This window comes from Tamandua tetradactyla, chromosome 1, assembly GCF_023851605.1.
Source record: "Tamandua tetradactyla isolate mTamTet1 chromosome 1, mTamTet1.pri, whole genome shotgun sequence".
NCBI lineage: Eukaryota > Metazoa > Chordata > Mammalia > Pilosa > Myrmecophagidae > Tamandua > Tamandua tetradactyla.
Genome location: NC_135327.1, coordinates 46,931,456 through 46,955,997, shown reverse-complemented (window position 1 = coordinate 46,955,997; position 24,542 = coordinate 46,931,456). Strand labels below are relative to the sequence as shown.

At 38.0% G+C, this 24,542-nt stretch overlaps 1 protein-coding gene across 6 annotated transcripts in view; it reads right to left on the bottom strand.

Annotated features, from left to right (window-relative positions):
* Positions 1 to 24,542, bottom strand: part of SEL1L2 (SEL1L2 adaptor subunit of SYVN1 ubiquitin ligase) — a 112,309-nt gene that overhangs the window by 22,414 nt on the left and 65,353 nt on the right. For 5 of the 6 annotated variants that reach the window (XM_077115125.1, XM_077115127.1, XM_077115137.1 and 2 more), the window contains 5 exons: positions 7,698 to 7,751; positions 7,079 to 7,138; positions 6,909 to 6,990; positions 5,535 to 5,689; positions 4,838 to 4,894 (listed from right to left, as the gene is read on the bottom strand). In XM_077115125.1, coding sequence (XP_076971240.1) covers positions 4,838 to 4,894; positions 5,535 to 5,689; positions 6,909 to 6,990; positions 7,079 to 7,138; positions 7,698 to 7,751 — 408 coding nt within the window. The remainder of the gene's footprint in view (positions 1 to 4,837; positions 4,895 to 5,534; positions 5,690 to 6,908; positions 6,991 to 7,078; positions 7,139 to 7,697; positions 7,752 to 24,542) is intronic. The other variant, XM_077115133.1, reaches the window with a different exon arrangement.

Below are 24,542 nucleotides of genomic sequence, written 5' to 3'. Positions count from 1 at the left end.
GGGGAGTGTCCACCAGTGTGGAAGGTGTTGGAGGCTGGAGGAAGCATGAGCAAGGGAATGGAGATGGGAAAGCTCCAAGGGTGTCTAGGCAATAGTAATTATTTTAGTACAGTTGGAACAAGACTATCCAACAGAATTACAGAATGATAGTAATGTTAGTATGGTGTCTTTTGCATTCAAAGACTTGTGAGAATAATATGGGGCCATATTATAAACAGTCTTGACTACCAGGTTAAGAGTATTTTATTATACTTGGTTTTAAAAGGAAGTCATTGGGGATGTATGAGCATGTGATATTCTTGAAGCAAATGTTGTCTGCCTACAACATCTGGAATAATCCAAGTGTAAATTGGATAGAAAATCATAGTAATGTATGATTTGCCCAGTTTGAGAAAATTAATATAAAATATAAAGGTATGTTTTAAGAAGTTAAATGTGCCCCTAGCTGACAGTGTAATTGGTGCAAATCACTGTCTCTGAGACCTCAGTTTCCTCATACAGGTTTCCTTCTTGCCCTGTTCCTGTCATAGCACGCATCCATTATTTAATTGTGTGCTTATTTTTCTATCTCTCCCAGTGTTTAATCCTCTGTACTTAGCACAGTGTCTGCCATATGTTAGGTATTCAAGAAACATCTCTGGAGTAAATGGATGTATGAATAAATTAATGAGCAAATGAGTGAAAGAAAGGATAACTTTGTATATCTCTAAAACAGAGAGTTGGATTTTAATTTTTAAGGTCCTTTCCAGCTCTGTCATTCTACAGTTACAATTCTATGAAATTGTTTTCAAAGTTTGGTTTCAGAATTTGCCTCTAAATATCATGCAATAGAGTCCTGGAAAACAATTATACTCTTGGAAACCTAGATTTGAACTTTTATAAGAAAATAAACTATTCCCTGGAAGCAAAAAAAAAAAGACTCCTGGATTTTTCCCAACCTTTAATATAGTGATCCCATAAAGACCAAAGGAATTGAGGTGCTCTCTAATCCCCCTCACACATCCTTTCACTCCTATGTCATTTCAGTTCTCTTCTCTTTCTTTTAAAATTTACCTGCCCCTCATGCAATTGCTTCAGCTGTATAAACACTTGTCAAATACTGACTGTGTGACAGTACCATGCAAACTGCTTTGAGGAATATTAGCCCGTCTGAATTCTGGCTCTCGAAGAGTTAAAATAAAATATCCACCCAAACACCCATCCACTCACCCACCCACCCACACATCCATCCTTCAAATGTTTACAGAGCACCTGCCATCACATTTCATTGGTTCTAAGATGTACATTCCCTCTCCCTGTTTTAATCAGGACACTTCTTAATATCAATGGCTTCTCATAGCAATTTTTTTTTTCTTTTTCAGTAGAACAGAAGACAACAGTGTGACTTACAATTGATAATGTCTTATATAGGATGAAAGATAGTATTGCTGGCATTATGCTGTTTTATTATATGAACCCACATCTCTCTCTTTTTATTTTTTTGTAATGAGCAGGTTTTTCATTGGTTCTAAAAAAAATCCCTAGTTTAATTACTTTGTAACATTTCCCATAGGATGAAATGCCCCCAAAATGCATTGTTCTAAAAACTTTTATGAACACCTCTTTTAGCCCAGGCTCTGTAAGACTGATGACTTGAAAAAGTTCTTTTCTTCTTACTGGGTGGCAAGGTGGACAGAGTAGTTGTCCTTAACATATTTGATATTATTCATCTGCCAGCTTTAATTTAATTATGCCTTATCCACTTTAATGATATACACCCACACACCTCACTTTCCTAAGCCAATTCGTTCTGTGCTTGTATTTATTTAGAAATGCAAATGATAATAAATTTATGTATAGAAAATTCAAGATAATGTAATCAAGATTCGCCTATATGATACTTTTCAAAAATTAAGGATTTGGTTTTGGTGTGTAGGGAGGCAGCTGGTGAGGAAAGGTGAAAATGTCTGTGGTGACAACTCATGAGAGCAATTAACTCAACCAAACAGGGATAAAAAGACAAGCCAGTTATTTCCAGGTATTTTGATATTCTACTTGTTGGACAGTAACCCAAGGCATCATTTACATTTACCAAGAACCTTTTGCTTATAATGACTCAAATGATGGTTCTCAGGCTGAGGAGCAACGTACAATGATTAGGATGCCATCATTCATTCATTCAGTAGATATTCACCGAGTACCTCATATGTGCCAAGCACTCTGCTGAGTATAGAATATCCAACAGTGAGCAGGAATGAAAAGAACTTATATTTCCTTGTGGGGAGACAGACAGTAAACAGGTGAAGATCAGTATAATTCAGGGAGTGATGGGGTAAGTGATTAAGGATAGAGTTGATCAAGAAAGTCTTCCCTGAGGATGTGAGACTCAAAAGATGAGAAGCCAGCCATAGGGAGAGCTATGAGAACAGCCTTTTAGAAATCAGATGTATTCCTTTATCTTCCCTCTCACCTTTGTATCTACCCTGCAACTCCAACTTGATTCCATGCAACTAAACTGTGCTAAATTGCAAAAATGACCACATTGCTTTGCATCTTCACCCATTAAGAGTAGTCTATTTTCCCACCCCTTGAATCCTGGCTGATCTTATGACTTTCTGTGGCCAGAAGAATGTGGCAGATGTGATTTGTGAATTCTGAGCCTAGGCTTCATAAGATGTCTGCTCTTGTGTTGTTAGAACCCAAGGATTGCCTTGTGAAAAGCTTGGGCCAGTATGCTAGAGAAGGGGACCATGTGCAGAGAGGTCCCAGACATCCTCGCTTTCTCAGATGAGGGCTTCCAAAACTAGTTGACCCCAGCCAACACTCCAGCTAACCATGTATATATGAGCTAGCCAGGCCAAGATTAACTGACGTAGACCACACAAGAGAAATTGCTCAGTTGAGCCCAGTCAAAATTACTGACCTGCAAATATCATGAATTAAATAAATGGCGGTTGTTTTAAGCCACTTAATTTCAGAGCAGTTTGTTATGCAGCTTGCACTAACTGATACATAAGCCAAACAGTCTTGTAATTTAAGATCTTAACTGGAACCTCCATGCAAGTCCAGTTTTATTAGGTTGAAGCAAGCAGGAAGGATCAGCTTGTGTCTGCCCCAAACTATGCCTAAACCACAGGGATGGTTCTGGTTCAACCAGGCCTTCTTGGGATCTCTGGGTGGGAACATGAGCCCCACCCATTGTTAGAAAGTTAGAGCTGAAGGAACTTGAGATATCATGTCATTTCTTCTTCAAGCTTTATAAATGAGGAAACAGATTTCAGAGGCTATATTTTTTTGCCCAGGTCAAAAGGAAGTAAGGCTTAATAGAGCACAGGCTTTGAAAGCTGAAGGCCTGAGTTCAAATTCTGCATCAGTGCCTGGAACGTAGTGCCTGCTCCCTTTCCCCATTCCTGCCTCCTAACTGAGTTGAGGAAATGGGAGCCCAGGAAGGTTGGTGAATCAAGCCTTCATTCACTTAAGAGGAAACAGAAGCCCACAGGAGAGTCTGGCCTTTACTGTTAACATCACCGAAAGCCTTCAATGCCAGCTCTGGGTTCGTATCTCATCCCATCTGGCAGCAGCTACCACTTCCCTCTGGTGTTCACAGGGGCTGGTGCTGGTGGAAGAACTTAGTTTTGCAGGATTTATATCATACTGTACCAACATTGGTATGTCTTTCCTATAGCTAAGATTTCATTGCCTTCACACCCAATCCAATTTCATGTTTATGGAACATGGGTAATTCTTTCTAGTTATGCATTCCACGTTTAACATGTGAAAATCACTGAAGGCCGAATTCTGACACTGAAGTAATATTGTGAATCCAAAACTTCCTATCTAAGAAGCTAAAACCTTGGTTGTGATTAGGATAAAAAAAAAAAATCTGAAGACTTGCAGTTCGCTCTCTCAGGATGCACATGCTTACTTAAATTGTACCTCATTTACGTATTTTATGAAATTAATTTTGGCATTTACCTTATGTTTACTGTAGCTCACATAAAACACAAACCAGAGTGCCAAAACAAAAATGCATAGAACAACAAATATAAAGTGAAATGGAAAGTAACAACAGATTACTCTTTTATGGAATGGCCTTGCAAAGTAGTTATTTCTATCACTTAGCCTTTGGGGCTGTGTCCCAATAGAGTACGTGCTCCTTTGAGACAATAGGCACCTGGTCCCCATCAAATGCCAAGGGCTGCAAAATCATCTTTTAAAAGGGATCTCAGTTACTTCCCCAAATCTGTGAGGATCCAGGGCATTGATTCTCAATCAGAATCTAGGCAAGACCTCATTCTGTTAGCCAGCATCTCATTAAGAAGAGCCTTTGTAGGCCAAATTTCTTTGTTTTTTACTCTGTTATAAATTTAAATGGTTAATTAATTTTCTAACCTCACTGGGATAAGAGAAGGTTAAAGAAAATGATTGAAATGAACTTTGCAAGTTTAGAAAGATATTTAATAATATTTCTAATTATATCAAAAGCAGACTATCCTCTGATCTAGCAAAATGAGGATGTGGCTTCTCCTTAGGCCTCTAAGCAGGAAGCTCGGGGTGGACTTTCCACAGCTGTCCTTTGGGGACAGAGAGTGTCCAAGGCTACCAGGTGGGGGAATCCCCTCACTTCACCCCACCCCATGAGTGCTCCATCCAAAGCTCCTATCTCTTTGCACCTGGAGGGAGGTAGGAAAAGTGAATTTTATTCTTGCTCAAAAGCTGGCAAGTATATCTGACCAAGGAAATAGGTCTTTCCCAGCAACTCATCCACCTCTCCCTCTTCACTCCCACTCCCCCCGCCCCAAACTCCCTCATCACTGTCCTCCCCACCTCATTGGACTGAATCTTGAGGTTGACTTACGTAGTAATCCTGATCTAAACCTTTCCTCCCAATTAGATGTAATTGTCCGAGAGATACCTAGGAACAATGATTTTTGAAAATGGCTTTAGCAGTCATATTGATTTAAATAATGGAAAACATATTAACTGGATGATTTTACTCTGGTACGTTTACTCAGTTTGGTGCGGTTGGCATGTCTTTAAAGAAGCAAGAAAACATTTCAACCTATACCTTTTATTGGGTAATTAGTTGCTGCCAGACATTTGGCTTCCTCGGTGGCAGGAGCCAGCCTGCTGGTGTGCAGCACTGCCTGGGCACACAAACCAAGGAGTCTTAACTTTAGGCTCTCAAAGTCACATAAATGCTACCCCATTCCCCAAAACAGAACACTTCTGGATCCTTGTAGGGAGTTCATTTCTATCAAAACCAGCAATGGATGGTGCTTTTTCTAGAATTGAATTCTAGGTTCTTGAAAAATTAATTTTTTAGGAATACTTAAATGCAAAAAAAAAAAAAATCATTATTGTGGCAACTCTTCCATAGGCCACAGGAATTGCAAGTGGCAGAGCACAAAGAGGAGCAATAGGGCAAAGAGGAGGGGGTGTCTCTTCCCTTTCCCACCCAGATGGGATATTGTTGATCCCTCTAGGACTCGGAAAGAACAAAGACCCTTGTAATGTGCATGTACTAAAAATTCAAGCTCATCTGTATATATTACTTGTATCTGAACATCTCCTCTTTCTGCCAAAAATTTATAGTATTGGTATATGTCCCAATCCAAAATCTCACTGTTAGAACTCAGATTTTCAGGTCTCTCGGTTAATCTCACTTTTTCCACTGGGATACCTTCACTTTTTTCCAGTTTGTCAGCAACTGTGAATAGAAACAAGCAAAAGAATAGCCAGAAAATACATGATTGCAAGAGATAACAGTTAACTTAGAAGAGATACTCTTAGACCCATTCTCCTTTAAATTGTACAGAAATCTGACACAATAATAGAAAGGGAAGATCCTTTGACAATTGAAAATGAATGACTTCTGTTTGTATCTGAGAAAGTGCAAGAAAACAAGTTTGTTGTGTTTTTTTTCTCAACCCACACAAATACTGTATCAGCATATCTCAGGCCTTACTGAAGATCTTGACCAAGCTGGCTCAAGGAAAATAGATTTTAGGAGCAGGAGACTGACCCCCTCTCCTGTTGACCTCTTCCTGGGACTGAAACTACAAAATAAGAGTAATAACTGCTCCTTAATCACTTCCTGTGGATGGTCTGAAAATCCATGTAAAGACAAATATGCTTGAGTATACCTAGCAAAGTATGCAGTTTAAAATACATACGTAGTAATGGCAATTTCCTTAAGCATATGGAATGATCTTATCATATACATCTCAAAATTTAAAAATAGATGTTTTCCTCTTTCTTTTCTCTGATCTTAATAGTACCAACACTGTGTGTTTAGATGTCATTCTGAGTACAGAAATTAACCAAATGGGCTTTGCTTTCTTCACCTCTTGGTAGACTTTTATAAAACTCTATTATATAATCTGGCTCAATGATGTTGCAAGATGAAAAGTTATCAACAACCTTGAAAATGATTCTAAGAACACATATCAGCCTCTTCCTCTATTTTCAGTAGACAAAACATAGAATAATAGAATAATAATTGCATGAATTGTTCTCAAGTGTAGTGGCAGAGCTCTCCAATGTTCATGCTTTACATTCATTTCTTTAGGAATTTTTAAAGAGTCATCTCATATACTCAATGTTAAAATTAGAGAAAATGCTCAATATTGATGGGTGCTACATTTGAATTCTCAATTTAAAGAAAGACCATCACAAGAATAAGTAAAGCAGAATTACTTGGGGATATGAATGAACAAAAATAAAAGTTGAGTACAATAATGTCAAACCTTTTAAAAAGTAACTATGAAGGAATCAGAAGCTACATTTTCTTCAAAGAATTGTTTTATGACATGTTAAAAGCATTGTCTTTTAATATTTTCATATATTTATGGCAACTGTTATTGATTTATCTTTTTAATTATCTAGCAATTCTGTTTATCTTAAAATAAATATTATGGATTACTCACTATAATCCGCCACTTTCTTGTAATGACTTAAAGCAACTTCACAATTCTGTAGAACATTGATTCCTGACAAATATCTGTACCCCTGAAACACAGGCATATATATTCTTAATGTGATGACAATGCTGTATTAGTAGATACCTAGTTGGGCCCTAAATATTTCATTTACAAACCAAAATCATCTGGGACATCATGCTTCCTCCAGCACTTCCAAAGGTGTAATATATCAGTGCCTAAAATTTAAAAAAGTAATTATATTGGTTATCTGACTTTGGAGCTCAAACAAATCCTTGCTTATTTATTCCTAGCCCAGCAGTGAAATCACTCCAAAATAAATTCCAAATTTCACTCTCTTCTTTTATGTCATGTACTGGGGACTTATCGATATTTGGAGGTGGTGATAAGGGTATTGTATATGGTATTTCATTTAATTATCACAAAATCCCTATGAAATAGATATTATCTACCTTAATAAAGAACCTGAAATATGGAAACATTAAGAAACTTGTAATATTAGAACACTGAGTTTCTCTGACTATTACACTGGTGCTTTTAACCACCACACTAAACTGAACATTATATATATATTTTTTTTTTGAGAAATCTTCACACACATACAGTCCATACATGGTGTACACTCAATCGCTTACAATATCATCACATAATTGTGTGTTCATCACCATGATCATTGTTAGAAAGAGTGAACACTTTTACTTAAAGGGTGGACTCCCTATTTAATGCCCTTTTAAGAAACCTTTTTTGTTCCTGAAAAAATATATAGAATGGCCTTACCTTGGCTTGATCATATTCCATTCCTATTCCATAAGAAGACAGAAATCCTAATGCCTAAAGTCCAAAAGAAAAAGCAGAACTCAGCAAATCCATTTAATTCATAATTATTCTTATATACAGTAATTTTGTGTCTGCTCCATAATAATTTATATTGTTAATTTATATTTTATGCCATAACAAAGTGCCATTTTACACTTTTGTTAGGGCTACAGGAACTTGGGAAAGTTCACAATAGTGGAAGGTTTGTATGCTGTATATCAAAACCATCTAACTCCAATTGTATTTTAGTATAAATTACAATAATAATACATAAACCAAATGGTCCCTATGTGTTTTCCTTTCTTGGCAATGAAAATCTTTTTCCTACAATATTTTGGATTTTTTGAATTTGCATCTGGATACTTTCTTCATATTTTGGGAGGGATGCATGGTCTGGGAATTTCTCATTTTAAAAATAAAATGTGACATAAAAATTTCAAGCATTAAGAAATATATTGAATAAAAAATAGAAGCCCCCCTTCATTGTTCCATCCCCAATGCAATAACAGTTCAGAGTGTGTTTTTCAGATTACTTTTTAAGCATTCCATACATAGATATGTATATGTAGTTTTTAATACCTCTCCCCACACACACTGATTTGGAATTCCATTATTGCCGTCTACTAATTATTTTCATGCTCATGGGTCTATTTCTGGACTTTCGAGTTCATTGGTTCTCAGTCCTGGATGTTCAATGGAATCTTCTGAGATGCATTTGGAAAACAAACTGTGACCTGACTTTGGGAAATTCTGATGCATTGAATCTGAGTTGGGCCAGAGCTCTAGAGTTTCAGAAAAGCTCCACCGTGATTCTGCAGGGAAATGCAGTGCAGGTCTAGATCAGTGCTTCTCAGACTTTAATGTGCACATGAATGATGCTAGGATTTTATGAAAATGCAAATTTGGGTTCAGTAGGTCTGGGGTGAGGCCCAGATTTCTGCATTTCTACCAAGCTCCTGGTGGTGGTGGGGGTTCTGCTGCTGGTCCATGGACCACACGGTGAGTGGAAAGTGTCTAGTCTGCATGAAGTTTTCTGGGCCAAAACTGATTTGTGTTCATCACTGTAGATTAAGGTATGTTTTGATATCTGGTGGTGTGCTGGTTTGAAAGGATGTATGTCCCCTAGAAAAGTCATGTTTTAAACCTAATCCCATTTTGTAAAGGCAGCCGTTCTTCTAATCCCTATTCAGCATTGTATGTTTGAAACTGTAATTAGATCATCTCCATGGAGATGTGATGTAGTCAAGAGTAGTTGTTAAACTGGATTAGGTGACGACATGTCTCCACCATTTGGGTGGGTCTTGATTAGTTTCTGAAGTCCTATAAAAGAGGAAACATTTTGGAGAATGAAAGAGATTCAGAGAGAGCAGAGAAGTATGACATAGCCACAAAACAGAGAGTCCACCAGTCAGCGACCTTTGGAGATGAAGAAGGAAAATGCCTCCCGAGGAGCTTCATGAAACAGGAAGCCAGGAGAAGAAGCTAGCAGATGACTCAGTGTTCACCATGTGCCCTTCCAAATGAGAAAAGCCCTAAGTGTGTTTGCCATGTGCCTTCTCATGTGAGAGAGAACCCCTGAACTCCATTGGCCTTCTTGAACCCAAGGTATCTTTCCCTGGATGGCTTTGATTAGACATTTCTATAGACTTGTTTAATTGGGACATTTTCTCGGCCTTAGAACTGTAAACTAGCAACTTATTAAATTCCCCTTTTTAAAAACCATTCATTTCTGGTATACTGCATTCTGGCAGCTAGTAAACTAGAACAGATATGAAAAGGCATATGACAGAAGAAATTAAATGGTCGACAAATAAGATGCTCAAATTCACTGGTAATCTGGAAGATCCTAATTAAGGACAAGATACTTTTATTCATTAGACTGATAAAACCAAAAAAAAAATTGAATGCAGAGTATCTAAAATTGCTGAGAGTAGAAAGAAATGGGTACCGAACATATTTTTGATAGGAACATAAATTTGCGTAACACTTTGAGGGGGCAATTTGGCAGTGCCATCAAAAGTTTCCACTCATTAAAAAAAAGTTTCCACTCATATATTCTTGGACTCAAAAATTCAATTTCCAATTATTTGTCCTAGAAAAATACACCTGTGCGTGACAAGAATTGTAATATCTTCCATAACATCTGAAAATTAATAACTCCCTAAAAGCATAGCAAAAGAGGAACAGCTGTGCTACCAAATTATGGAATTCCACACTGCATGTTTTGGTAAGAAACATCTACAAAATATATCATCGAGTGAAATAAATTATTTAATTCATGTAATTTTTTGATACTTGGAAGACACCAAAATTTATCTGCAATGGTCGAAGTGCCGTGGCGAACATGGCGTCATCTGCTAGCTTTCTCTCCTGGTTTCCTATTTCATGAAGCTCCCCAGGAGGCATTTTCCTTCTTCATTTCCAAAGGTCGCTGGCTGTTGGACTCTGCCTCATGGTGCTACAGCATTCTCTGCTCTCTCCGAATCTCTTTCATTCTCCAAAATATTTCCTCTTTTATAGGACTCCAGAAACTTCTCAAGACCCACCCGCATGGGTGGAGACATATCGTCACCTAATCCACCTTAACAACCACTCTTGATAAAATCACATCTCCAGGGAGATGATCTGATTACAGTTTCAAAAATACAGTATTGAATAGGGATTATTCTACCTTTATGAAATAGGATTTAGATTAAAACATGGCTTTTCTAGGGGACATACATCCTTTCATACCAGCACAATATCCTTTGCCCATTCCTACAGGGTTTATTTATCTTTTCTCATTGAATTGTAGGAGCTTTTTATACACTTTGGAAATTAGTCATTTATTTGTAGTGTATTTGGTAAATATTTTTTCCCCATCTACTCCTTGCCTTTTATCACTGATTTTTATAATGGTTCATTGTACAAAAGTTTTAAAATTTTTACAGCAAAATTTGTCAAATTGTCCTTATGGAGAGCAACAAATATCAGTAATAAATCCTCAGAACAATCTAAAATCTACATATGTCATCTGTTTATATTTGACCTTAGAGAAATTGCATAATACATAACTTCATAGTGCCTTCCCAGATTATCTGTTAACTAAGCCATTGTTGTGTGTCAGGATGAAAAAACTACTTGTACATTTGGGTCCATGATCAGCATTGCAAGATTAACTAATCATTGGGAGGTGACAGTGGAGAGACAAGTGGAGAAGAGGGTCATGCTATATTTAAAGTGAAATTAAGTAAATACCTTTCACTAAGAAAGACTGTGGCAGAGACCACAGATTGCCCTCCAGGATGCTCCTCCTTCTAGATTAATAGAATCCTTGATTTGTAGCTGAGCATAAAGCAACCAAAATAAACACGATAAGGTTGGCTCATAAAAAAGTAATGATGTGATAAGTTAAAACAGCAACAACAAAATACCAGACATGAGCCATTTAATGGCTTACCTTAATGTATTTCCTAGACTTTTTAGCAGTCAGATATGACCATGGGACTAAGTGGGTCTGCTCCTGGCCAAAAACACATGTGTGATGTTTGAGGCCTGACCATAGGCATTAGAAAGGCTTTACCTGGCAGGCCTCATAGGGGAAGTTGCCCTCAGACACCAGGCTTGGCACCTAGCTAGTGTATTGCAGTATCTGGAGGAAGCTGTGGTCAAGGAGTGAGACCCCTCTCCGCCCCGCCCCTTACACATATCTGCATTCCTAACCCAGCTGTCTCCATTCAGAGACATCTCTGCTGGGGTGCCTAGCCAAGGTCTTCCCCAGGTGCCTCTCTTTAGACCTCCTTACTTGTGAAGAGGGGCCTTGAAGATGCTTTCTCCACTCCAATTCAGTACTCAACACTTTTCTACTCTTAGCCCCTCTCCTTCTCCCTGGCCCTTGGGTCCATAAAATGGCAGATGCCATTCAGGGTTCCCTCAGCAGGAGAGCAATCTCCACATCTGCACTGAGCCATCTAACCCTTGCCTGATTCTGTTCCATTGGGAAAACATGGAACACTTGGGGGTATTGGAGCTTTCTTCTGCTTAGCTTCTTGCTTATATAATTGCAGCGACTAAAGAATTGATGGTGACTTTCATTTTGGCTCATTGTCTTGATCGACTGCATTGATACCTGGCAACTCAGGTCTACTCAGGTCCGCTCACGTCCGCTCACGTCTGCTCTGCTCAGCTCAGCTCTTGATGGTGACTAAGTTCTGATCAATGGATGTAACAGTGATGTGAGCAACTCCCAGGTGATTTTTCCCTCTTCCCACTGGTTGGGGTGCTCACATCATGGCAAGCCACCTTGGACAAGGAAGACAAGGGCAACAGCCTATAGTTGGCACAAAGTAGAGAGAGTCTGAGTCCCTGATGGCCCAACACAACAGAGCTGCATTCCCAGCTTGAATTTATTATTAGAGAAATACAGTTCTGTCTTGTTTAAGTCAATGTTATTTTGGATGTCAATCATACTCAGCTGAACCCATATCCTAACTCAGAGGTTCTCAAAGTATGGTCCACAGATCCCTGGGCATCACAAGACCCTTTCAACCACCTGAAAGACAAAACTATTTTCCTAAAAATACGAAGATGCCCTTTTCATCATGTTGACATTTGCACTGATGGTACAAAAGCAATGGTGGGTAAAACTGCTAGAATCTTAGTATGAATCAAGAAATATAACAAACTGTAAAAGTGTCATTGTATTCTCTACTACATGCACAATAAAAATGCTAGTTTCATTTAAGAATATCCTTGATGATATAAAAGCATTATTTTTGTTAAATACATGTATTTAAAATTAGTCTATATGAGGAGATAGAAAGTACATATAAGGTACTTATGCATAGTAAAATGCGTTAGGTATCTCAAGGAAATGCTCTCATTTGAGTTGTAGGCTAAACTAGCTGCTTTTGTCATGGAAAACCATTTTCACTCGAAAGGATGACAAATTATGTTTATTTACACTGGCAGACATTTCCTTGAAAATGAATGAAGCAAACTTGTCGCTCCAAGGGAAACAACTGAAAATATTTGTTGTTAATGAGTTTTTAAGCAAAACTTAGAATTTTGAAAAATTGTCTCTGCCTAAGCTTGACAGCTTCCCAATGCTTAAAGATGTTGAGTTCAATGGTGACAATAACAAATGTGATTTTTTAATGAATCAAACATAAAAAAAAATGTGAACAAGGAAGAGCTGCATAACTCAGTCAACTAATAGTTTCTAAATAACCAATATATGATAAAATCATTCGTGGGTAAAATGATACATTCAATGTGCAAGATAGACCAATAGATTTTGATGTAATAAAGTAGGAAAGGTTCATTGATATGGTTTCAAATTTTAAGATTGTATCTAATTCTTTAGAAATTATCACTTGTCGAGTTTTGGTGAGTATCAAAAAAAATTCACAATTATCTGAAAAGTTTATTTTAATAAGCATCTAATAATGTATCTGCATGAGGTCATTTTTTTAATAGTTTCAACCAAAGCAACATATAACATCAGATTTAGTTCAGAAGCAGACTTGAGGATATTAAGTCAGACATTAAAGAGGTTTGTAAAAATACAAAACAATGCTTCTCATGCCATTAAATGTTTTTGCAAACTATAGTTATTTTTATAAAAACATAATCTTTTCACGTTATTATATAATGGACCTACTATTATTTTTAAGTGAAATAAATACCTTAACATTTTCTCAGTTTAATTTTAATATGACAAATATCAACAGATATTACTTACATAATCTAAAGCTCTTTAGGAGCCTCAATAACTATTAAGAGTGTCGAGGGGTCTTGAGACCAATAAGTGTGAGAACCTCTGCCTTAGCTAACACAAAGACCTAGGATTAGGCTTCCCATTTCCACGGATATGTGTACCAAATTATTTTCTAGTAGAAAGTTGCCATTTTAAGTCCTTATCCAGATGGGGTTGTGCACTGTACATTGCTGCAGACCTAAGGAAGATGAGAGAGCAAGTGCAAAAGGGAATGCTGACATGGCAGGGCACTGCAAGGCCCAGATGCTGGGAGAGGCATAAGGAAAGTGGGTCTATAAGCCAGTTTGAAACTGCCATATCCCCAGAACAGCCAAGTTCTCTAATCTGCATTCAGTATTGCTGGGTGGGATCTTTTTTTATTGTTTCCAGGGAAATGTGACCCATCCAGTTGTGGTGATAATTTTTGATTAGATGGTTTCCATGGAGATGTGTCTCCACCGATCCCATTCAAGGAGGGGTCACTTACTAGAGTCCTTTAAGAGGGACCATTTTGGAAAAAACTTTAGAGCTCACAGAGCCAATATGCAGAAAGAAAACGCCCCCAAGGAAGCCTTATGAAATGAGGAAGGCTAGCAGAGGACTATGTGCCCTCCCAGCTGAGAGAGAAACCCTGAACTTCGTTGGCCCTTCCTTGGGAATTATCTTTCTATGGATGCCTTAATTTGGACATTTTCATGGCCTTATAACTGTAAATTTACAACAAAATAAATTCCCTTTTTGAAAGTCGTTCCATTTCTGGTATATTGCATTCTGGCAGTTTACAAACTAAAACAGGCTAATACATGGATTATGATTGGAAATGTATAAAAAGAGTAGTTAGACTGCCAGGTCCTAACTCCTACCCTGTGCAACCAGGTAATTAGCTCTCCTGCCAACACTTCTGGAGATGGGAAGCTTATTCCCCAAAGATACTGAGCCAAAGAAACTTCAGACTTGGGGATACATGCATCTTAGAGAGTGGGGATGAGGCTCCAGACTGAAAATGGAGGTATTAAAGCCTATTGTGGTAGATTGAATTATGTACCCGGATTTAGACATGTTCTTAAATCTTAATCCACCTTCCTGTGGGTGTGAACCCATGGTAAAAATGACCTCTTGAAGATGTGATTTTTATTTAAGGTGTGGCTCAGCTGAATGAGGGTGGATCTTAATCCATATTACTGGAGACCTTATAAGAAAAGAAACTGGAAACCAGAAGTGGGAGATGGCCAGACAAGAAGCAGCAGGAAGTCAGTGGGAAATGAGCCAACACAAGGGGAAACAGAGAGAGAGAGAGAGAGAGAGAGAGAGAGAGAGAGAGAGAGAGAGAGAGAGAGAGAGAGAGAGAGAGTGTCATTCCGTGATGGGAGGCAGAGATGTAAGCCAAAGATGGAAGCTAGCTCCAGAATGCTACAGTTTTGGGACAGAAAGCAAACTCTGCCAATACATTGATTTTAGACTTCTTCTAGCCTCAAAACCCTGAGCCAATAAATGCTTATTGTTTAAGCCAACCCATTGTGTGTTATTGGCCAGAGTGGCCTGGAAACACTCATATTCTCTATGGTGAGTCTCCAGTTCCCTTTCCCAGAACTCTAATGTTTATAACCCCTAACAGGAGTTATCTGTGATTCTTCCCAATCTCTTATTCCAAATAGCTAATCAACTTCCAATGAATTTTACCTCTAAAATATCTCTCAAATTCTTGTATTTCAGTATCTTCCTATTGTAAACTATTGTCAACTCTCATCTGAACTAATGCCATAGTCTGAGTGCTTGATCCCTTCCTATCCATTCTCCATTTGTGGTCAGAGCCATCTCTGATTATCTCACCCCCGCCTATTTCAAGCCCTTCTGCGGCTTCCAGTGCTCTTAAATATTCTCTTGGTAACACTAAGTTGATGCTCATATCATCTGTAAAAAAATGATATTTTTATTAGTTCCTTCTTAAAACCCTTATTTTCTTTTACTTTATTAGGTAGAACTTTCAGAAAAATTTAATCAATAGTGGTGTCAGCAGGTGTCCCCTTTTTGCTCCTGATTTTAATAAGGATGCCTCTTGTATTTCACTCTAATATATACATTATGCTGTTCATTTCAGTTAAATGCTCTTGGTTTACTAGTTTTTAAGATTAGAAACAAATGTTGAATTTTTACCATATTCCTTCTCAGCATATATTAAAATTATTTCTATTTTTCCCTCTTAGAATATCATTATAATTCCTTTAACCAGCATTTATGAAGCAGGTTGTGTCAGGCACTATTTTATGCACTGGAGATACAGCAATGGATAAGACAGTCAAAGCTCTGCTTTAAAGAGTTGGAAAGGAAACAATAAAGCAAAATCAATATGTAATAGTGTTTTGGTTTGCTAACTGCTGCTGGAATGCAATATAACAGAAATGGAATGACTTTTAAAAAGGGAATTTATTAAGTTACAAGTTTATAGTTCTAAGGCCATAAAAATGTCCAAATGAAGGCACCCAGAGAAAAATACCTTGACTCAAGAAAGGCCTATGTCTGTCACATGGGAAGGCATGTAGTTGGTGCCTGTTGATCCTCATTCATGGTTCTGTTGTTCTAGCTTCTGATGACAGTGGTTTCCTCTCTAAGTATCTGTGGACCTATCTTAGCTTCTCTGGGACACAACTCTGGGTTCTGGCTTTCCTAGCATCTCACGGAAAGCACATGGTAATATCTGCTGGGTTCTGCCTCTCCAAACATCTGTGTGTAGGCATCTTTCTGTCAGCATTCCAATCATCTTCAAATGTCTGCATCTGTGTTGGTTTTGAAACAACTGTGTTTCCTCCAAAATGTCTCATCTTTTAGAGGACTCCAGTAAGCCAATCAAGACAAGACCTACCTTAAATGGGTGGAGCTACATCTCCATCTAATTGAAAGGTCACACCCATAGTTGAGCGGATTATATTTCCATGAAAACAATCTAATCAAAGGGTCCCACCCAATAATATTGAATCAAAATTAGAAGAATGAGGCTTTTCTGGGGTACAAAACATTTCAAACTAGCACAAAAAGTAATAAGTACTATGAAGAAAAATGAAGCAGGATAAGGAGGTGGTAAGTGATATGGATTCTATTTTGTCAAAATCAAGTTAAAGAAATATATTCTTAGTGTTGAACTATCTTTATATTTATGGTTGATCAAGTATGCAATTACTCTGAACTAGTTTATATAGGACAGTTGAGATAAATGCTTTATTTTTCCTTTATCATTTTTAAAATAATGAATTGGTTTTCTAATATTCCCTGCTGTAGGTGGAATGCTATCTCTCAAAAAGATATATTGAAGTCCTTAGCCCTGATCCCTATGCATGTGTTATAGTTTCGCAAAGGTGCAAGAATGCAATATACCAGAAATGGAATGACTTTTTTTTTTTTTTGGAATGACTTTTAAAATGGGGAATTTATTAAGCTGCAAGTTTACAGTTATAAGGCCATGAAAATGTCCAAATTAAGGCATCCAGAGAAAGATACTTTGACTCAAGAAAGGTCAATGTGTCCAGAACACCTCTGCCAGCTGGGAAAACACATGGCGACATCTGTTAGCTTTCTCTCCTCATTTCACAAGGCTTTCCCAGGGACATTTTCCTTTGGCATCTCCAAAGGTCTCTGGCTGTGTTGGCTTTGTTGGCACTGAAGCTTTTTCCAGAATGGTTCCCTCTTAAAGGACTCCAGTAAAAAAGTCACCCCAGTTTGAATGGATAGAGACACATCTCCATGAAAATCATCTAATCAAAAGTTACAGGGTGGGCCATGGTGGCTCAGCAGGCAAGAATGCTTGCCTGCCATGCCAGAGGACCTGGGTTCGATTCCCGGTACCTGCCCATGTAAAAAAAAAAAAAGAAAAGTTACAACCCACAATTGGGTAGGTCACATCTCCATGGAAACAATAAAAAGGATCCCACTCAGCAATACTGAATTAAAGAACATGGCTTTTCTGGGGTACATAATAGCTTCAAACTGGCACAGCCCACCCTTTGGACACCCAAAAAGATATCTTCTTTCCAAATGCAAAATACATTCATTCCTTCACAATATCACAAAGCCTTAAACCATTTCAATAGAAATACAAACACAATACAAAGTCAGAAACAGTACAAAATCTCATCAAAGTCAGTACAGGCATGGTCTGTCTTAGGGCAAAATTTTCCTCTGTCTACGGACCTGTAAAAGTCAGAACAAGTTATCTGCTGCCAACATACAAAGGAGGGAGAGTCATAGAATACATGCTTCTATTTCCATAGGGAGAAATTGGAAGGAACACAGGGGTCAAAGGTCCCAAACAGTTCCTAAAGCCAGGAGAACAAGCTCCATTAGATTTCAAGATTAGAGAGTCATTTATCTTTGGAGCTTTAAAAAGTGACAGTCCCACCCTTTACAAGGGTTTATGCAGCAGCCCAGCTCTCGTCAAAGACTAGGGTAAGAATTGCAAACTTGAAGGACATTGGGGAGACCACCTTTTTCTCAGTGTCACCCTCTCTAAACATTGGGACAACACCTGGCTCTCTGCCAACTTTGGGCCACATGCTCACCCCCCTCAGAACAATGTGATGGCAGCAAGGCTCTTCCCAATCCCCTAGAAATGTGCTCCACTCTCTCAGAGGCCTGGGGCCCCTACCTTCGGAATAAACTCACCCTACCCAAGGGTAGGTTTGCTTTCCTGGCTTTCTTGGCATGAGGTTTCTTGGCTTCAGACCTTAGCTTCTATGGTTTGCTTTTTGTAAGGTTTGAAAGGATGTATGGTACCCTAGAAAAGCCATGTTTTAATCTTAATCCTATCTTGTAAAGGCCGCCATTTCTTCTAATCCCTATTCAGTACTGCATGTTGGAAATTTTAATTAGATTATCTTCCTGGAGATATGACTCAATCAAGAGTGGTTGTTAAACTGGATTAGGTGGAAATATGTCTCCATCCATTTCAGGTGGATCTTGACTTCTTTACTGGAATCCTATAAAAGGAAACATTTTGAAGAGAGGAGGAGATTTTGAGAGAGCAGAATGACATAGCCGTGAGAAGCAGAGAGTTCACCAGCCAGCAACTTTTGGAGATAAAGAAAGAAAATGCCTCCTGGGGAGCTTCATGAAACAGGAAACCAGGAGAGAAAGCTAGCAGATGACGCCATGTTCACTACGTGCCTTTCCAGATGAGAGAGAAACTGTGTCTGCCACGTGCCTTTTCACTTGAGAAAGAAACCCTGAACTTCATCGGCCTTTTTGAACCAAGGTATCTTTCCCTGGTTGCCTTAAATTGGACATTTTTTATAGACTTGTTTTAATTGGGACATTTCTTAGCCTTAGAACTGTAAACTAGCAATTTATTAAAATCCCCCCTTTAAAAGCCATTCCGTTTCTGGTATGTCGCATTCTGGCAGCTGGCAAACTAGAATACTTTTGAAGTTATGTTTCCCTCAATTTGTCCTTTTTCTGTCCGTTTGAATTCATACTGGCAGTGGTTCTATTTATACAGATCCTACAGCACTCTTGTTGGTTTTCTATGTAGTAGGCAATGATCGTAACCATCAGATAATAGGACTTTCCATAAATCCCTCTGGATAATTCCTTCTCAATCCTGGCTTTTTCTTAAATGGCTGACTGGTACCATGTTTGGTTAAATCCTCATGTGGAGCACTATTCTCTGGGGTCTTCCTTTCTGGAAGCCCAGAATTTTCCAGACTATCAATTTCCGGTTTCGCTATACCTAAGAGTTCTCAGTTTATCTCTTTCCTGTCACATTTCACTATAAGCTGCAAGGAGAAACCAGGTCACACTTTCCACATTTAATTTGGAAATCTCTTCTGGTAAATATCAAGTTCATGGCTTTTAAAATCTGCCTCCCATACAAAACCAGTAGTCAATCTTGCTAGATTCTTTGGCAATTTAAAACAAGGATCACCTTCTTTCCAGTTTGCAATAACATGTGTATCATTTCTGTCTAAAGCCTTATCAGAGGTATCTTTAGAGTCAACATTTCTACCAATAGTCTCTTCAAAGCATGCTAGGTATTTTCTATCAAGCTCCTTACCACTCTTCCAGAATCTTCCTCTTATCCATTTAAAGAGCTGTAGCAACATGTTTGGTATTTGCAAACCACAGCACCCCAGTTCTCTGGCACATCTGTTTTAGCTTATTAAAGTTGCCAAAATGCAATATACCAGAAATGGAATGACTTTTAAAAAGGGGAATTTATGAAGTTGCAAGTTTACAGTTATAAGGCCATGAAAATGGCTAAACTAAGGTACCCAGGGTATCTTTATACCTTGATTCAAGAAAGGCTGATGAGTTCAGAACACCTCTGTCAGCTGGGAGGACACATAGTGCCATCTACTAGATGTCTTTGCTCATTTCATAAGGCTTCCCTGGAGGTGTTTTCCTCCTGCATCTCCAAAGTTCTCTGACTGTGTGGGCTCTGTTGACACTGAAGCTTTTTGCAAAATATTTCCCTCTTAAAGGGCTCCAGTATGTGACCCCACTTTGAATGGGTGGACACATCTCCATGGAAACCATCTAATCAAAAGTTACCACCCACAGTTGGGTGGATCACATCTCCATGGAAACAATAAGAAAGATCCCACTCTCCCACTCAGCAATACTGAATAAGGATTAAAGAACATGGCTTTTCTGGGGCACTCAATAGCTTCAAACTGGCACAGCATGAGACCCTATTTGAAAAATAGGGTCTTTCCAGATATAATCAAGTTACAGTGAGGTCATACTAGGTTAGGGTGGCCTGTAACTCAATGACTGGTATCCTGACAAGGAGAGAGAGATTTGGAAACATGAAAGCATATACAGAAGAAAGAAGGCCATGTGAAGACAGAGGCAGAAATTGGAGGGATGCAGCAACAAGTCAAGGAATGCCAAAAATTGCTGGGAGTTCCCAGAAGTTAGTAAGAGGCAAGAAATGATTCTTCGCTGGAGCCTTCAAAGGGAGCAGGGTCTTGTTGATTTTGGGTTTGTGGCCTCCTCACCTGAGAGAATAAATTTCTGTTGTTTTAAGCCTCTCAGTTTGTGATAGCTTATTTTATGAAACTAATACATTTCCCAAGATTATTAATGAGTTTTGTTTTTAAGCATCATTGTGAAGTCACGGATTAAATATATTTGAAGTGTTTCAGTCTATTGTAATCATTATTTATTTTGGGTTTGATTTTTCCCATCTTTAGTCCGTGGGACCCCATATGAGTTCACTTCTTAGTCCTTTGGTCATGACATGGTATTTTCTGACAGCTTCCTTGCTATCAGATAACACATTTCAGGATCTTCTTGCACATTCCTTGCTCCACACATGGGTCTGACATTTTCTGATGAACTGGGTTCTTTTTAGTGGGAAAGAACTTCTGTTTTAAACTTTAAATATAATTTCTTTTTTGGAGGGGAGAAGGAGGGTTAATGTCTAAATTTAACTTTTGTACTTTTTATCAAACTCTTAAATGCACATGAATTAATTAAAATTTCAAAAAACAGATGCACACAATTCATCAGTGCCTTGCTTCTCTCCAGATCACTCCCTCTTCATAGAAAACTATTTTTAATTATTTTAGCTGTTTTTGTTCCTAATAATGATCACCATTAGGAATCCAGATATGTTACAACTACTTGCTGTTACTTGACTTATCTACTTTATGCACTATCAATAGATTTTCTATGTGAGAGGCGATGACTTCAGGTCCTCTACAGCGCTCTCCCACTTTCACTCGTTCTTCCTCCTCTAAAGAGTCATAGCACTATTTTTGTCAGAACATGATTTTAAAAGTCTGTTTTGGTGTTACTAACATTTTCAAGGTTCTTCTCATTTGGAGCATTATCATTTCTGCTGCTATTCTTAGAAATTCATCTCACACTTTTATGCATACCATTGGTACCATGCCTTTCTCTCTGTCCTCCATATTAAAAGCAATCTGGACTTAGCCATTCAACTCAGTAGTTGAAGTTTTTGAATAGCAGAAGGTTATGGGCAGAATCCAATGGAGTACTGCTAGAGACCTGCTTTCACCATGACATCAATCCATTAATCTACACTCTTTGGCCATGGTTGTTCATGTATTATTATCAAACCTACATTTCTATTTTTTCATCTAGTGCATGAAATCATCATATGAGACTTTGTTAAAAACCTCCCTCTTTTAGTTTGTTAAAGTTGCCAGAATGCGATATACCAGAAATGGCTTACAGTTCTGAGGCTATGAAAATGTTCAAATTGAAGTATCAACCAGTGACAGTTTCTCCCTGAAGACCAACAACCAGTGGTCTGAGACTCACTGGTCACTTGGTAAAGTATATGGCTGGTCTGCTGATCTCTCTCTTCTCTTCCGGGTTTCATTGCTCCCAGCTTCTGGTTTCATTGGTTTACTCTCTGTTTTCTGTGGCTTTCTCTCTGAGCTTCTGTGACTTTCTCTCTCACCTTCTCTGGTTTTTCTCTCAGCTTTTCTGTGTGCTTCTCTGAATTTCATCTCTCATAAAGGACTTCACTGAGAGGATTAAGACCCACCTGGGGCATACCTCAACTGAAATAGCCTAATCAAAAGGTCTCACCCACAGGAATGGATTAGCTTTAAGAACGTCATCTTTACCGCAGTCCATAAAAACTCCAAACCATCACATTCCCTAAAATCTAGATACATTAATGTCTAATAATCCACTCAAAACAGAAATGGAAATTTCTCAAAATGTTTATTATGATTTCAAGGGCAAAGAATTGCAGATTTCTGTTCTCCAAAGCATAACAGCTCTAACATGTTGCTTATGAGTATAAATTGTTCAATTACTTAATCCATAAACACAAAATTTAAAAAGTATCTTTTAAATTCTTCCATTCCTCATTAGTCTCAAAGATTCTCCTTTGAGGAAATTTAACCATAAAAACTGTTATTACATATGGAAGGAGTCTGAAATCCTTGTACTCCTCTAACCCTGTAATTTATTTTTTAAATGGCTAAACTGGCTGCTTTAAGGATATCTCTAGCCAATATTAGATTTTTATTTTCTTGCAACTCTTGGCAAATTTTTCTTCTGCTCAATTTAGAATCTGTTTAGTTACGTGGAAGCATTGACAGTAAACAAATATACTGACCTTTATATAAGAAAGGAAAGATGCTGTTCTATTCAGTTAAGCTTGTATTTTAGGATGCTTTCACTAAATGTGTTATTTTATGCAGGGCCAGCTTTTGGCCTGCTCCTTCTAGAGAAATTTCTAAGGTCATGAATTTGTGAAATGTATTGTTTGAGGGGTAAATTTCCATTCTGTGACTGAAGAAGAGAACTTTCCTCTGTATAAAGCTTACTCTAGAAGTGAAGACTGAAACCATGATTTTACTAACTTTGGATAATCAGCCCGTAGGACTTCTTCTCTTTTTATCAGAAAAATAACAATGGTTGACTCTGAATTAATTCCTTAAAAGGCTCAACTTCCATTTTGTTTATTACTCTGCTTAAAGCTTAGTAGGGCATTAGAGGAAGTCAAAAGATGTTATGGGCTGTCATGAAGTAAATATGCTAATTATAGCCAGCACTGTCCCTTTCCTTTTCACTTGGGCATTGTCACCTAACAACTTTACAATAATCCATTTTTAATCTTAGGTCTTTTCCATGATAAGGGTGAGATGAAACAAGATATATGATAGAATGATTAAATATTAATTCAGAAAAGAGAAATGCTGTAAATTGAAAAAGGAGTTACCTAATAGTGATGGCATCGATGATGCTTTCAGTCAAATTTTTTTTTTGTATGTTGTGTGTTGGGGGTCATGTTTCATTCTTTTTCCATGTGAGTATCTGGTTATTGCAGCACCATTTGTTGAATTGTGTGTGTTTGTTTTTGTTTGCTTGTTTGTTTGTTTTGGGGAAGTGCACGGGTCAGAAAGATGCTTTCAGTCAGTTTTAAAGGTCAAGTTCTTCAAATTAGGTTTGTTTGTAAGACTTAATTCTGAACTCAACCCTGGTGCCATGGTTTCTAAAGAGGTATCATAGTAGCTGGGATTTTAATGGGAAAGGTTAAGTATAAGGGATGTTTTATTATTCATCAAAGCAAATTACTCAGGTTCCGTAATAACTTAAAAATGAAATGTTCTGCCTGTCTTAGTTTGCAAGCTGCCAGAATGCCATATACCAGAATTAGAACAGCTTTTATAAAGGGAACTTAATAAGTTACAATTTTACAGTTCTAAGGCTATAAAAATGTCCAAACTAAGGCATCCAGAGAAAGATACCTTAGTTGAAGGAAGGCCAATGGGTCAGGAACACTCCTGTCATCTGGGAAGTCATGTGGCTGGCATCTGCTGGTCCATGTTCCTGGGCTCCACTGCTTTCAACTTCTGTTCTTGTGGGGGTTCCTCACTTTGCTTCTCCAGGGCTGGCTTTCATCTCTTGGCTTCCCTTGGCTCTCTCCAGTTTCTGGCTTACTTAACATCTTATGGTAACATCTGTGGGACTCCAATCATCTCCAGACATCCATGTCTCTGTTCTCCTAGTGTTGGTATCTGTGTCACCTCTGCTCTGAAGTTTCTGTTAGCTCTGTCGTTTCTGACTCTCCAAAATGTTTCCTCTTTTAAAGGACTCCAGTAAACTAATTAAGACCTGTCTGGAATGGGTGGTGTCACATCTCCATCTAATCAAAAGGTCACACCCACAATTGGGCTTGCCTCACCTCTGTGGAGATAATCTTATCAAAAGTTTCCAATTTATAGTATTGAATCAGGATTAAAAGAAATAGCTGCTCCCACAAGACTGGTTCAGGATTAAAACATGGCTTTTCTGCGGTACAGAATACTTTCAAACTGGCATACCTCTTTTATTCTTTATATAAGGAATTATTATTAAAGGAGAAAAAAGTTAATTATTGAATAAAGATTGAAAGCATCTGTGATCACTTTAAGCTCAAATTACATAACAAACACAAAAGTGTGAATCAGCCCTTATAAACAACTCAAATACCGTCTGTGCCCTTAATACAGAGCGCATTAACATCAAGAGGAAGTGCTCTACACAGATAGTCCTAAAATTAGCAAATTGATCATTAGGTTGATATTACAAATGATTTTTTTTCAATGATAGCA